This window comes from Tasmannia lanceolata, unplaced genomic scaffold (genome assembly GCF_043159265.1).
Source record: "Tasmannia lanceolata isolate RefF3 unplaced genomic scaffold, GAP_Taslan_0.1 ptg000023l, whole genome shotgun sequence".
NCBI lineage: Eukaryota > Viridiplantae > Streptophyta > Magnoliopsida > Canellales > Winteraceae > Tasmannia > Tasmannia lanceolata.
The window spans coordinates 36,128,856-36,141,779 of record NW_027518700.1 but is presented as its reverse complement, the minus strand read 5'-3'; the positions used below and the strand labels follow the sequence as shown (position 1 = coordinate 36,141,779).

Sequence of the window (12,924 nt, the reverse complement as noted above, 5' to 3'; positions counted from 1 at the left end):
AATAGTCCCTAAGAAAAGCATATTTTCCAAGCAGTCCTACTTTTGTAAAATAATTGCTAAAAGGTCCCTAAAACTAACATATGTCAATTTTTTCCATTTAAAATTTTAAAATGGCAGTAGTGAAGATTCCAAAATGTAGGGCTAGATGATCTTAGACTCCAAAATGTAACTTGTCTTAATGCCAATAGTGAAAATTCTTGGTTATGGCATAGGAGGTTGGGTCATGCCGGACTGGATCTCATTTCAACCCTCTCCTCAAAAGACATTGTCAGAGGATTGCCTAAGTTCAAGTACACCAAAGATCACATTTGTAGAACTTGTCAATTAGGCAAACAATTGAAGAGCTCATTTGCCCCTAAAAATATGATCTCAACCACTTTCCCCTTGCAAATACTTCATATGTATCTTTTTGGACCAATGAAGACAAGTAGCCTAGGTGGAAAGAGGTACGTGTTTGTTGTTGTGGATGATTACTCACAATTTACATGGGTCATATTTTTAGCACATAAAGATGAAACCTATGAAAATTTTCTTAAGTTGTGTAATCAAGTCCAAAATGAAACAGGTATTGCCATATCTTACATTAGGAGTGACCATGGAACCGAATTTGAAAATATACACTTTGACACTTATTGTAATGAACATGGCATCAAACACAACTTTTTGACACCTAGGACACCTCAACAAAATGGGGTTGTAGAAAGAAGGAACCGAACCCTCCAAGAAATGGCTAGAACCATGTTGCATGAGAATGATCTCCCTAGATACTTTTGGGCAGAGGCAGTTAGCACTGCTTGCTATATCATAAATAGGGTATATATGAGGCCAATTTCTAAGAAAACACCTTATGAGCTTTGGAAAAACTTGAAACCAAATATAAGCTACTTTAGAGTGTTTGGTTGTAGATGCTACATCTTGAATATCAAAGATAACTTGCATAAATTTGATAAGAAGTCGGATGATGGCATATTCTTTGGGTATTCTACCATAACAAGGCATATAGAGTGTTTAATAGAAGAACCCTAGTTGTAGAAGAATCCATACATGTTATATTTGATCAGAGAGAGCCAACACCTCAAGAAATGCCACATGATGAGGATGAACCTATTGAACACCTCTTACCTTAGACAAATGCTCCTTCCCATGCATCTACAAGTAATACATTACCTAGTGAGGAAGTTGAGAGTGTAGAGGATGACTCAATACCTAGGGATAGGATAATATTGGTAGATCATCCTGAATCCCAAATCTTAGGTGATGCCACATCGTCGGTAAGAACTAGATCTTACTATCGAAGTGTGAGTAACAACTTGGCGTTCTTATCCGAATTAGAACCTAAGTCAATCAAGGAAGCCGAAAAGGATGAATATTGGTTGATGGCTATGCAAGAAGAGTTGAGTCAATTCGAAAGGAACAAGGTGTGGAGGCTAGTGCCTAGGCCTAGTGATCATCCAGTCATTGGCACAAGATGGGTGTATAGAAATAAAATAGATAAAAATGGAATTATTACTTGAAATAAAGCTAGGCTTGTAGCCCAAGGGTACAATCAGGAGGAAGGAATAGACTGTGATGAGACATTTGCTCCTGTTGCCCGTATGGAAGCTATTAGGATACTCTTGGCATATGCATCTCATACAGGATTTAAATTATATCAAATGGATGTCAAAAGTGCCTTCCTCAATGGCTATATCCAAGAGGAAGTGTATGTTGAGCAACCTTCAGGTTTTGAAGACTACAAACATCCAAATCATGTCTTCAAGCTTGATAAGGCTTTATATGGTTTGAAGCAAGCTCCTAGAGCTTGGTATAAGAGGCTTTGCACCTTCCTAGTAGAAAAAGGTTTTGAGATGGGAAAGGTGGATAAAACATTATTTATCAAAAGAAAAAATCAAGATATCCTCCTTGTCCAGATTTATGTGGATGACACCATCTGTGGCTCGACTAATCAAAAAAAGTGTGACGAATTTGCAACTCTAATAAAAAATGAATTTGAAATGAGCATGATGGGTGAGTTAACCTACTTCTTAGTACTCCAAATCAAACAAAACCAAAATGGAATATTTATAAATCAAGAAAAATATACAAAGGAGTTATTAAAGAAGTATGGTATGGATAGCAGCAAGATATCAAGAATTCCCATGAGTACAACTGCTAAGTTAGAAAATGATGAATTTGGCAAATCTGTGGACCAAAAGATGTATAGGGGTATGATAGGTAACCTACTCTATTTGACAGCCAGCAGACCAGACATTATGTTTACTGTCTGTCTCTGTGCTCGATTTCAATCGGATCCAAAGGAGTCTCACCTATCTGCAGTCAAGAAGATCTTCAAGTACTTAAGAGGAACCCAAAGTCTGGGACTATGGTATGAAAGATCTACTGCCTTCACTCTCACTGGATATTCAGATGCAGACTTTGCTGGATGTAGAGTGGATAGAAAATCTGCATGAATGAGATGTCAAATCTTAATCTAAAAATCTCTCAATTGGTACTCTTAGCCTTTTTAGTTCTCTAAGATGGAGAGGTACCTTCACCTTAATTAAAATACCTAACAATTTGGCAGTAGGTCAACATCTCGATCATGAACAGGTATATGTGCATTATTTGGCTACATATTTTATACCATAAGCATTGATTTAGGGGAAGTACCTAACTCAATCATCATTTACTCCTGCCCATCATGTTAGCTTCACACTCTATCTCATTCTATTTAAAAAAAAAAGGTGATTTTTGAGGCTACATTCACTCCTATTTGCTATACATCTTAGTTTGCCTCATTTGAAAGTTTAAGGGGGAGTTTTATAGCTAATCAACATGAACTACTTCTCGAATATTACTTTGTTCATGCATGCGCTTAAACCTTGATTAAGTTTGCCTTTTTGTCGATGACAAAAGGGGGAGAAGTTTGGAAATTGATTATCTATTCATGTTATATATGCACTATATGCTTTTACTTGTTATCGTTTATCATTGTGCATATATTGAGGGGGAGTTCTTGCATTCACTTGCCTATTATGTCACTCCACACACACCTCATAATCAATTTCGTTTGTCATCATAAAAAAGGGGGAGATTGTAAGCCCAAGGGTCTACTCTCCTATCTTGTTTTGATGATTCTAAACACAATTGATTATGTGCTTGAGTACTAATCAATTTGCCTTGAAGTGTTGTGATAAGATAGGGTGATCATAGAAGGAACCCTTACATCACTTGGTCATGCTTGAAGATATACCACACAAGAGTCAAAGGAGCTAGAGACCACATGGGACAACTCACCTTGGAAGAACAATCAATGTGGAGCTCAACTCAACACACTCAAGCAATGCAAGCACACCATAGAAGATCTATGAAGACCAAGACCAAAGAGGAGCGTAACCATATTTAGACTTGTTGTACATCCTCTCTCTTTGATTTCTAAGTCAAGGCAAAATCGTTCAAATGTATTTTCAAAACTAACTACACTCACCGTATTAAAATTAATTGGTTAAGTGAATGGTTATGTGGTGGACCAACATGTTGGGACTCCTCATAACATTCCAAATTATCATAAGATTTGAGTTCCAAAAGCCTAAAGTCAAATAGCAACAAAAACAGAAAAGTCTGCTAAGGCTTCTCGGAACTCTGAGATTTTTCTCGGAGCTCCGAGCTCGGCACTCCGAGAATTTCTCTCGGAACTCCGAGAAATGGTCCAGTAGTATTTTCCAAGTTCTGGCCATTCTCTTGGAACTCCGAGAATTTTTCTCGGAACTCCGAGAACGTCGCGACAGCACACAAAAAAGAGCCGTTGGGTTTCAAATTAAAATTTATTTTTTAGTGTCTTTTGATGCTCACACCCCCAAACGGTCATATATTCTCAAAGGGCTATAAATACTCATTCAAGAGGATTATCTACCTCTCTTGAATGATTTGAAAAATATCCTTAAGCATTCAAAGAACTTGCAAACCCCTTTTAGCTTGAGCCTTTGTTTTTCTTCTCCACCAAACTTGCCTTGCACTTGCAAATCATTAGAGTTTGGATTTAGGGCTTTCATTTGCACCTATTGTGGAGAGCACTCAAGGGGACTTCATTGTGCATCAAGCTTTCAAGAGAAGCTAAGCAATCTTCATCTTCTATTCATTGTAAAGGTGGCTAGGGCATCCTATTTTTAATACCCTAAGGAGTAACGCTTATAACTTCGCGAAGAAGGAGAGTCGGTGTAAAGGTGTCAAGGGCATCCTCATTTAATACCCCTTGGGACTGTAATCGCCTCGGAACCAGGCATCGTGGAGGTCTCACATAGTGAAAATCCTTGAGGACGATCTCAAGAAGAGTGGAGTAGGACTTTGCCCGAACCACTATACATCAGTGTGTTCCTTCCTTGTCTTGCACTTTCATTTTTGTTTGGTTTGGCATTTCCTTTTGATTTGATATTATTTGAACTAACCAAAATCTAATTAAGAGAAGAAAAAATCAAATTAGGTTTAATACTGGAATTTAAAATTGTATAAATTTTTGATAAAACCAATTCACCCCCCTCTTGGTTCTATAGACCCTTATTTCAGTAAGGCTTGAGGGTGGATGGTGGTGGCGATTTTCCCTTCTCTCTCCCCTTTTTGTGATATTTTCACCCCCCTCTAATATTTACTGAATTTCTAGAAAAACCCTAATTTACTTGTTTCTAGAAGAGAGAAAGTTGGGAAACTCTAGGTAGCTCACACTGGGTGTCGGCATTCTGCCAAAATATTGAAGGTTCGGAGCAAAACCTCTCAAATAGCGTCCTTGTTGTGTCGAATTTCACAGAAACACAAGCTATTTTTTATAATAGAGCCATTGTTCTTTCCAAATCTCGATAAACTAAGAGCCCCCTTTGTCAGAGTAGCTCCGTTGCGCTGCCAATTCTCCAACAAACCCGCAGCCTCTTCTTCAACAAAAGCACCGTTGTGCTACCGAATTTTGGAGAACGTGAGACCCTATTATCTAAATAGCGCCTTTGTTCTGCCGAAATCTCGGCAAACCCGAAGTCCCTTTACCAACACAGCACCGTTACGCCGTTGATTTCTCAACAACATCAGAGCTTCTCTCTTCCAAATAGCGCAGTTACGTTGCCCAACTCTCTACAAATTCTGGTAAATTTACATTTATTTATCAGCTTTATGTAATTTCTTTTACAAAGTAAGGTACGAGGTGGTGACATCGTAAGATCCCCGACTCACATTGCTCTCAGAACTTATGATATAAACACCTCTACCTTTCTTTTACTTATCAGCTTTATGTAATTTCGTTTACAAAGTGAGGTACGAGGTGGTGACATCATAAGATCTATGGCTCACATTGCCCTCAGAACTTATGATATAAATCCTTCTACCTTTCTTTTACTTTCTGCACTGTCTTTTCCATTAGATTTCAGTTAACCTAATTGTCATCAAGTTACGAGATGTTCCAGGACTCATACTACAACATACGATCTCAATCAGGATAACTACAGCTTATTTTCGGTCTTTTTGTAAATTTACTTTATTTACATTCTGGAACTAAGCATAATCTAAATAAAGATATAAAGATAAGTTAGCCTGCTTAAATTCTTTGAAAAATACCAAACCAAGACAAGAGACCGGATTCATCCGGGCAAGAGGGGTGCCTAACACCTTCCCTGATTGTAACCATAACCCTTACCCAGATATCTGTAAGGACCATGCCTTAAATAAACAGAGCAAAATATAAGAATCTAAGCCGAGAGCAAAAGAACCCCTTTGGTTACTATTCTTCCAATGAAATTCGAGAACCGCTACTTATTTCATTAGAAGAACAAGCAAGGGTCCTAGGCCCTAACTTATGTGGCGACTCTGAGTTTCTCTTTCTTGTGAAGTTAGGACCTCGGTCCCGAGTTCGCAAGAAACACAGATCAAGCTAACACTCCCAGAGAACCTGATGTGGTGATCCCCTGCCGCTCCACACGTGTGGGAAAAACTGGCTCCCACACTACCTAACTTCTCTCCAACTCCTGCAACTTCTTACTTCTTTCCATTCTACATTTTGTGCACGTGGATAACTTCCCAACTTCTCTCTAATCCCGTAACTTCTCCTAAAAATCAGTTTCTGTGGTCTCAGCATATATAATCAAATGTATCAGGAAAACTAGATAATGATTAAGAGAGGAAAAGTTGTTTTAGCATACGTTTTTCTTGACATAAATCCATTTTAGGACAATGCACTGGCATTCAAATACAATACATAACTGTAATGTAAGCTTCCACTATGGTTGGGAAAGAAGTAGCAATGCTGCACATTTGACCCATAAATTTCCCCACACTTTTACTTAGACAAAGTTTGGATATTTAACCACTCTACAAATTTACAAGATTTATGATAAACTAAACAATAAATCTGATGAGAATTTGATTGAATATGTATTATGGATCGTGATCGTGCATGGAGCAACGTTATACTCTGCATGGGATCAAATAATATGAAACGTTAAGGATTCGAAGAAACAAATGTTGGACTGACCAATAAACAATGGATGGTGAACTAAATTACAGCTTTAAATCAATTCAACATGCAGAGAAAATTAGTACATTTGTAAGCATTATGCAATCAATTTACGGTAGATTAAAAAAGCTAATTTACAGTCGATTAGAAAACAACTTGTTTTAATTTATCGTAAATTGATTGCGTAATGCTTACAAATGCAATCATTTTCTCTGCATATTGAACTGAGTTAAATTTACAGATTTAATCCCAGGTTACCTAACAAACAAAAAGTTATAGCTTTAAATCAGTTCAACATGCAGAGAAAATTAATACATTTTTAAGCATCATACAATCAATTTCTTTCCTTACATCACAAAATCAAAATATAATCACCCTGAAAAGACAACAATATATTTCTATTAAAACATCCCTAAAACAGACAACAAAATATTTATATTCAAACATCCAAAAAAATAGACAATGAAATATCCCAAAAACAGACAACAAAATATCAATAGAATTAAAGTAGCCGTTTGGATACATAGATTTTATAATCTAGGATCTTAAAATCTTGGATTTTACAAGCTAAAACTCGGATTTAACCAGATGAAACTTGGATTTATATGCTCAAAATGCATTTTATAAGCTAAAACCTGGATTCTAGTGGCAAAATCCAGGTTTTAGCTTATAAAATCCAGGATTTCACGATCCATGTATCCAAAAGACCCATCTCTAAAATAGCTGAAATAGAGACATGCATTAGAATGAAATGCTACCAAACTCAAATAATCATCAAACGACAAAAAAATGAACAAATAATAACAAAATAAAGCACTAAACTCTCCAAAATTAATCAAACAATCCCTCAAATAGCTGAACTACATCATGCATGATAATAAAATGCTACCAAACTGAAATAATCATCAACCCACAAAAAAAAAACAAGAGAATCACAACTTAAAGTACTAAACTCTCTAAAATCAAATAAACCCATAAAGAAAAAAAATAAGGAATGTTCAAATAGTAAAATTTATTCACCTCGCAGGTAACAACACTTTTAATCAGCCTCTGAACATAACCAGCAATAGCTTTCCTCATCTGATCAGAAACAACTGTAGGCTGTGTCATATATATAATCTCATGAGCCCTCTGTTCAGCTAATCGTAAGCTTTCTTTTCCATTCGTGAATGGAAAAGGATTAGAACAATAAGATGACAAATAGGAAGAGAGGGAAGAGGTCTCTGAGTTCATTATGTTGTTTGTCTCTGTAGAGAAAACCTGCATATCAGCCATGCAAGCCAAGACTATAAAGAAACCATTAGGAATTTGAAAAATCAGGAGGTTTTGGGGAAAATATTATCTATGTGGATGCAAATTGAAATGAAAGAAGAGAGAAATTGAAATCCCTCTCAAAATGCTAATGAACCCAGTTGGGTATATTTGATCAAAGATTATTTTTTAAATGCTAGTTTTATTGTGTTTGTTTTGAAAAACCCAAACTCTCTATCTCTCTGAGGGAGCAGTGAGACACAGATTTACTCTACCCCGGTCACTATCCGTTCCTTCCTAAGGGGCAAATACGTCCTCCTCCATTTTTTTCTCTAAACAACATTAGAGAGCCTCTCTAGGTTTTTTCACCTCCAATTTAAATCACCACCTCCCTCCTCCTTAAGTCAGTCATTTATTACATTTCCCCTTTTTAGCTCCCTCCTGTATGGTTTTGTTGTTTTGTGATTAAGCTAATTTTTTAATTGTCAACTTAATGTCTTCGAATTTGGGATTTGCTAGGGTCCATCACGAAAGGCATTTCACTGCTGGTTTGTCGCATGTCAAAGCAGCCACCTCGTGAATGGAGACAATCGTTGTTGTCTCCATTCACGAGGTGGCTGGTGTGACATGCAACAGACCAGCTGTGAAATGCCTTTTGCGATGGATGCTAGCAAAAGCGAATTTATAAATATATATAAATTAATTTATATAATTTGTGTGTATATATATACAAATTATATATAATTTGAAGAAAAATAAAAATTTTCATCATCATCCTATTGGCTTCAAATTATACATTTATTTTCTTTCTATATTGTTGATAAACCTTGAAGATAAACTATTATTGGGTCAAAAAGGTTAAATACAATTAAAAATGTTAAATCGGTCGTTTTCCGATCATGTTTACACGGGGAATGTTTGACATGTTCCGATCTCTCGGACATATAACTAAACCATCTATTCGGATCGATGGATCGGATCATCCGCGATAATTGGCACCACGTGAATACTCTAACACAGACGTGTGTTGATCTATTTAAAGTTTTGAGGGGATTGTTGATGTTGTCGCATTGTTGATGTTGTTGCATTAAAAAATAGCCGGGATTTCGCATAAATACGTGCTTCCATTTGAAACCATAATTCGAAGGAGCCATGATTTTGATATTTTATCTTCTGATTCGATAAAATATTAATATTAAATGGAAGTAATTCATAATCATCTGGTTACGATCAATCTAAACCAACCATGGTGAAAGAACCACTGTGAATTCTGTGAATCTTCACGGCGAGCCTTCTTCCCCAATATGCAATTAAATTCGTGATCATGTAGTGTGTTTATTCTACTTTACTTGCTTTAAAGCAAAAGCCATTGTCATAATCTCTACCACGACAAAATAATTTATGCTCTAGTGCGAACGTGGAGAATCTCAATTCGAAAATGAAATCTCGTGATCCACCAAAGAGTAATGTGTGTACATATATTATCCATATCAATTTGATGATTATTGCAACATCTTTTAAAAAGAGGGTATAATCAAGTATTATGAAATCGTCTTAAATTTTCATGTAAATATTCAATCGCGCTTTTACCCTTATACTAACATCCACTCTCCTTAGATATACTACTACTTGGAAAGAACAAAACCTTTTTCAAATAGGAAAATCAGGCATATTTTATCGTCCATAAATATAATTAATATATAAATATCTCAAGGGCATATGTCAATTTTTATTTTTTAAATTGTAATTGAGGTAAAGCTATTTTGTGCAAAAATAGGCACGGATTAATAGACAATAGTAAAATGTAAAGACCAACGTCAAAGATCTGAACTTTGTTATTCTACACATTAACTCAATGATCCCTTTGGATCTTAGGCATTCAAATCAAAGAAAAAATCAAGTACTAACAAGATGGGTTAGAAGTACCTTTCACCATGGCCGCTTCCTTAGAGCTTGAAAGACAGTCTTGTTATTCTGAACTAATATTAACCCAATAAAGTAAAGAAGAAGAGTTTGTTCTCAAACTAATATGAACCCAATATTAAAAGACAATCTTTAGCATCGTAGTGCATATCCTGCATTAACATCATCATAATTTGTTTTCTAAAACTGTTTTCAAATTCTTATGTTGTGGCCCCACAGTTTACCATATTTAGCTCTGTTGGAACCTGGAAGATGCTGCGAATCTCATGTCAGTCCATCTTTTCAAATAGGGAAATGATATTATTGCCCCCATTCTTCCCAGGCCACCCCTTGTATTCCAAAAATAGTAGTCATATACACTAGAGGGGGTGGCCTGAGGAGGAGAAGGGGGAGAGTATATCACATGTATCACGCCTTTCCCTTTTTACTTCTCAGGCTCTCATTAGTCATTACTTAAAAACGATCGTCGATATCAAATGCATCCACCCTTTTTTCGTTTAGAAAATTTTGTAATGGCTAAACAAATCCCGGTCAGCATAATGACTAAAATACAATTGTTTAATTAAACAAAGGACCTCTATAGTATTTGCTCATTTTTCGCACGGGAGAATCCCCTTAAATTTTTGGGCCGAAGAACGAGAACGACACATGCCGTAAAACACGAAATATCGTCGAGTTAGATCTCACGCGCTACAAAAGATCGTGATTTCAGCGAAGAAAGATTGTGCGAGATTTCTGAGGATGCTTTCGCGTCCACAATTAATGTGGAGCGAGACCCCATTGTAATATGATGAGGCACGCCCCCTAATTACATAATGGGCCCAGCCTTTAATTGATCTAGACCGTTTATATGAATTCCTAATGCTAGATATCCTATGGCCCAATTATCACACCATTTAGATAATCTACATCTAACTCTATGTAATTTGTCGTGACCTCATTGAAATTTGATGGGGCAAGCTCACTACTAATTATGTAACGGCTTCACTTTTAATTGATCTGGACCATCAATCCGATTTCCTAATGCTGGATATCCTATGGACCAAATATCACACCTTTTGACAATAAGCGCAGCCCAGTGCATGAGGCTACCGCCATTTCGGGGTATGGGGAGGGCTATATGTACGCAGCCTTATCCCTGCCTTATCCCTGCTTTGCAGAGAGGCTTTTTTCGGGACTCGAACCCTTGACCACCATGTCACAATGGAGAAACCATTTTTATAATCTATATCTAAATATATGTAATTTTTTGCTATTCTGAACTGTTCACATTCTAGGATCTTCAATTTATTTTAATAGATACTATCTAACATGGCAAAATGTACAGGATTGAAGCCAACATCCACAAATGCGAAGTGTTCTTTTCAGGAACCACTCTCAGCGAAAGAACAGTCATCCTAAACAATTTTTTTTTTTTCAACCTAAGGGAACCCTGGATTGCAAAGATACGAAAAAGGATCCAAGGATGGAGTAATAGATATCTCCTTAAGGCAGGAAAAATAACACAACTCAACTCAACTAAGCCTTTGTCTCAAACTAGTCTACGTCAAGCAAAATAGAACTTGTAAAATTGGTTCTCAACTCCTATCATGTTTTTGGTCACGGTGCATTTCATATACCAAAGGGAGTGATGGATAACCTTGAAAAGGTAATTAGAGGGTTCATCTGGGCGGGGCCAGAAGGAAGGAAAAATTATCATGCCATATCCTGGAAAGTCCTATGTAGACCGAAGTTAGAGGGAGGCATGGGCATAAGAAAGCTCGTGGATTGGGTCCAACAAAAATATGTCAAGAACAACAACTCGAGAATTTGCACCTTATCAACAGATACACTCTTTAGGATTGGGTCCAACAAAAATATGTCAAGAAGAACAACTTCTAGTCAGTAACTGGTCCATCAAAACCTTCATGGGGCCTAAGAAGCATCCTTAAAGCTCGAGAATTTGCTAATCCTATATTTGCTATCAGGTGGGAACAGGGGAAAATGTAGACTTCTGGTACCAGCCATGGAACCCATAAGGGCCTTTGCACTCTTTAATCTCGCGAGCAAACATAGATTCTGACTTAAGACAAGTAAAGACTATTGACGAAATATTCTCATAAGGATATTGGGATCCAATGCGAAACAAGCCATCCCTTAGAGAACTGAAGAATATCATCAACAAAATTCTCATCGATCTGAGAAGTGCTAACTCTACCATTTGGAAGGAAACCACAGATGGAGCATTCACTTTCAAAAGTGCTTGGAATATCATTAGATCAACATCTCCTATAGTTCCATGGGCTAGTATGATCTGGTTTATTGGGCATATTCCGAGACATTCCTTAGTTACCTGGAAAGCTCTCCATGACAAACTAAGCACATTAGATCATCTACTCTTCATGGGAGAAACTATCGACCAAAAGTACCAGCTTTGCAAAAGAGAGACAAAATCAGTAAATCACTTGTTTTTCAGATGCGGCTACTCTTCCTGGATCTGGAGATCTATATTACGGAGGCTAAACCATAGAATAAAACCTTTAAAATCACTCCAAGAGGAAGAATTCAGGATCAGGAAAATGAGCTCAAGCAAAGGCCAGTCAGCGGTGGCCATGGAGATCTGCTTCACAATAGCAATCTGTTTCATTTGGCGAGAAGGAAATAGTCAAGTATTCTGAAAAAATAGATCATCCTCATCCGAAGCGATACATCCTCCATGACATTCTACTAACAGTTAGCAAAAGAATGAAGGCCCTACATTTGGTATCTGAGAATTCAGAATACCATAAAAAAATTGCTACAAAGCTAGGCTACATATTAAGTGAAAAGAAATTAAGAGACAAAGTATTTAAATGGATCAGACCAATTCTGGGCAAGTTCAAATTAAACTCAAACACTTCTCTAGATGCTATGATGCAAGAATTGGCGGGCTAATTTGCGATCACAATGGAAATGCACTCGAGTATTATTCGATTGAAGTAGATAGAGAAGAAATCTTTGCTCTGAAAATAAATGCCATTAAACACAGGGATCCAGCTCCCTCAAGTTCTTGGAATCCAAGATATTTGGATTGAATAGACTCAGAATATGCCGTAAAAGCGCTTGAAGGAAAGTATAAGCTCCTATGGAGAAAGGCCCAACTTGTGTCAGATATAAGAGAGATGTTATCAAAATTCAGAAACTGGTGAATTTCCCACATATGAAGGGAGGCCGATTCCTCGGTAAACTTCCCATATAAAAGAAATTGCTCTTGTAAAGGAACTTCCATCCAGATATCCTCTCCCTCCAGAGCTCGAGCAAAT

General features: G+C 37.0%; 1 protein-coding gene across 1 annotated transcript in view; it reads right to left on the bottom strand.

The window, feature by feature from the left end:
• The window catches only part of LOC143856609 (uncharacterized), a 31,309-nt gene extending 23,272 nt beyond the window's left edge, over positions 1-8,037 (bottom strand). Inside the window, exon 1 of the mRNA XM_077366875.1 lies at positions 7,490-8,037. Within this exon, the coding sequence (XP_077222990.1) occupies positions 7,490-7,744 (255 nt within the window). The 5' untranslated portion in view covers positions 7,745-8,037. The remainder of the gene's footprint in view (positions 1-7,489) is intronic.
• Between the last annotated feature and the right edge of the window lie 4,887 nt (positions 8,038-12,924).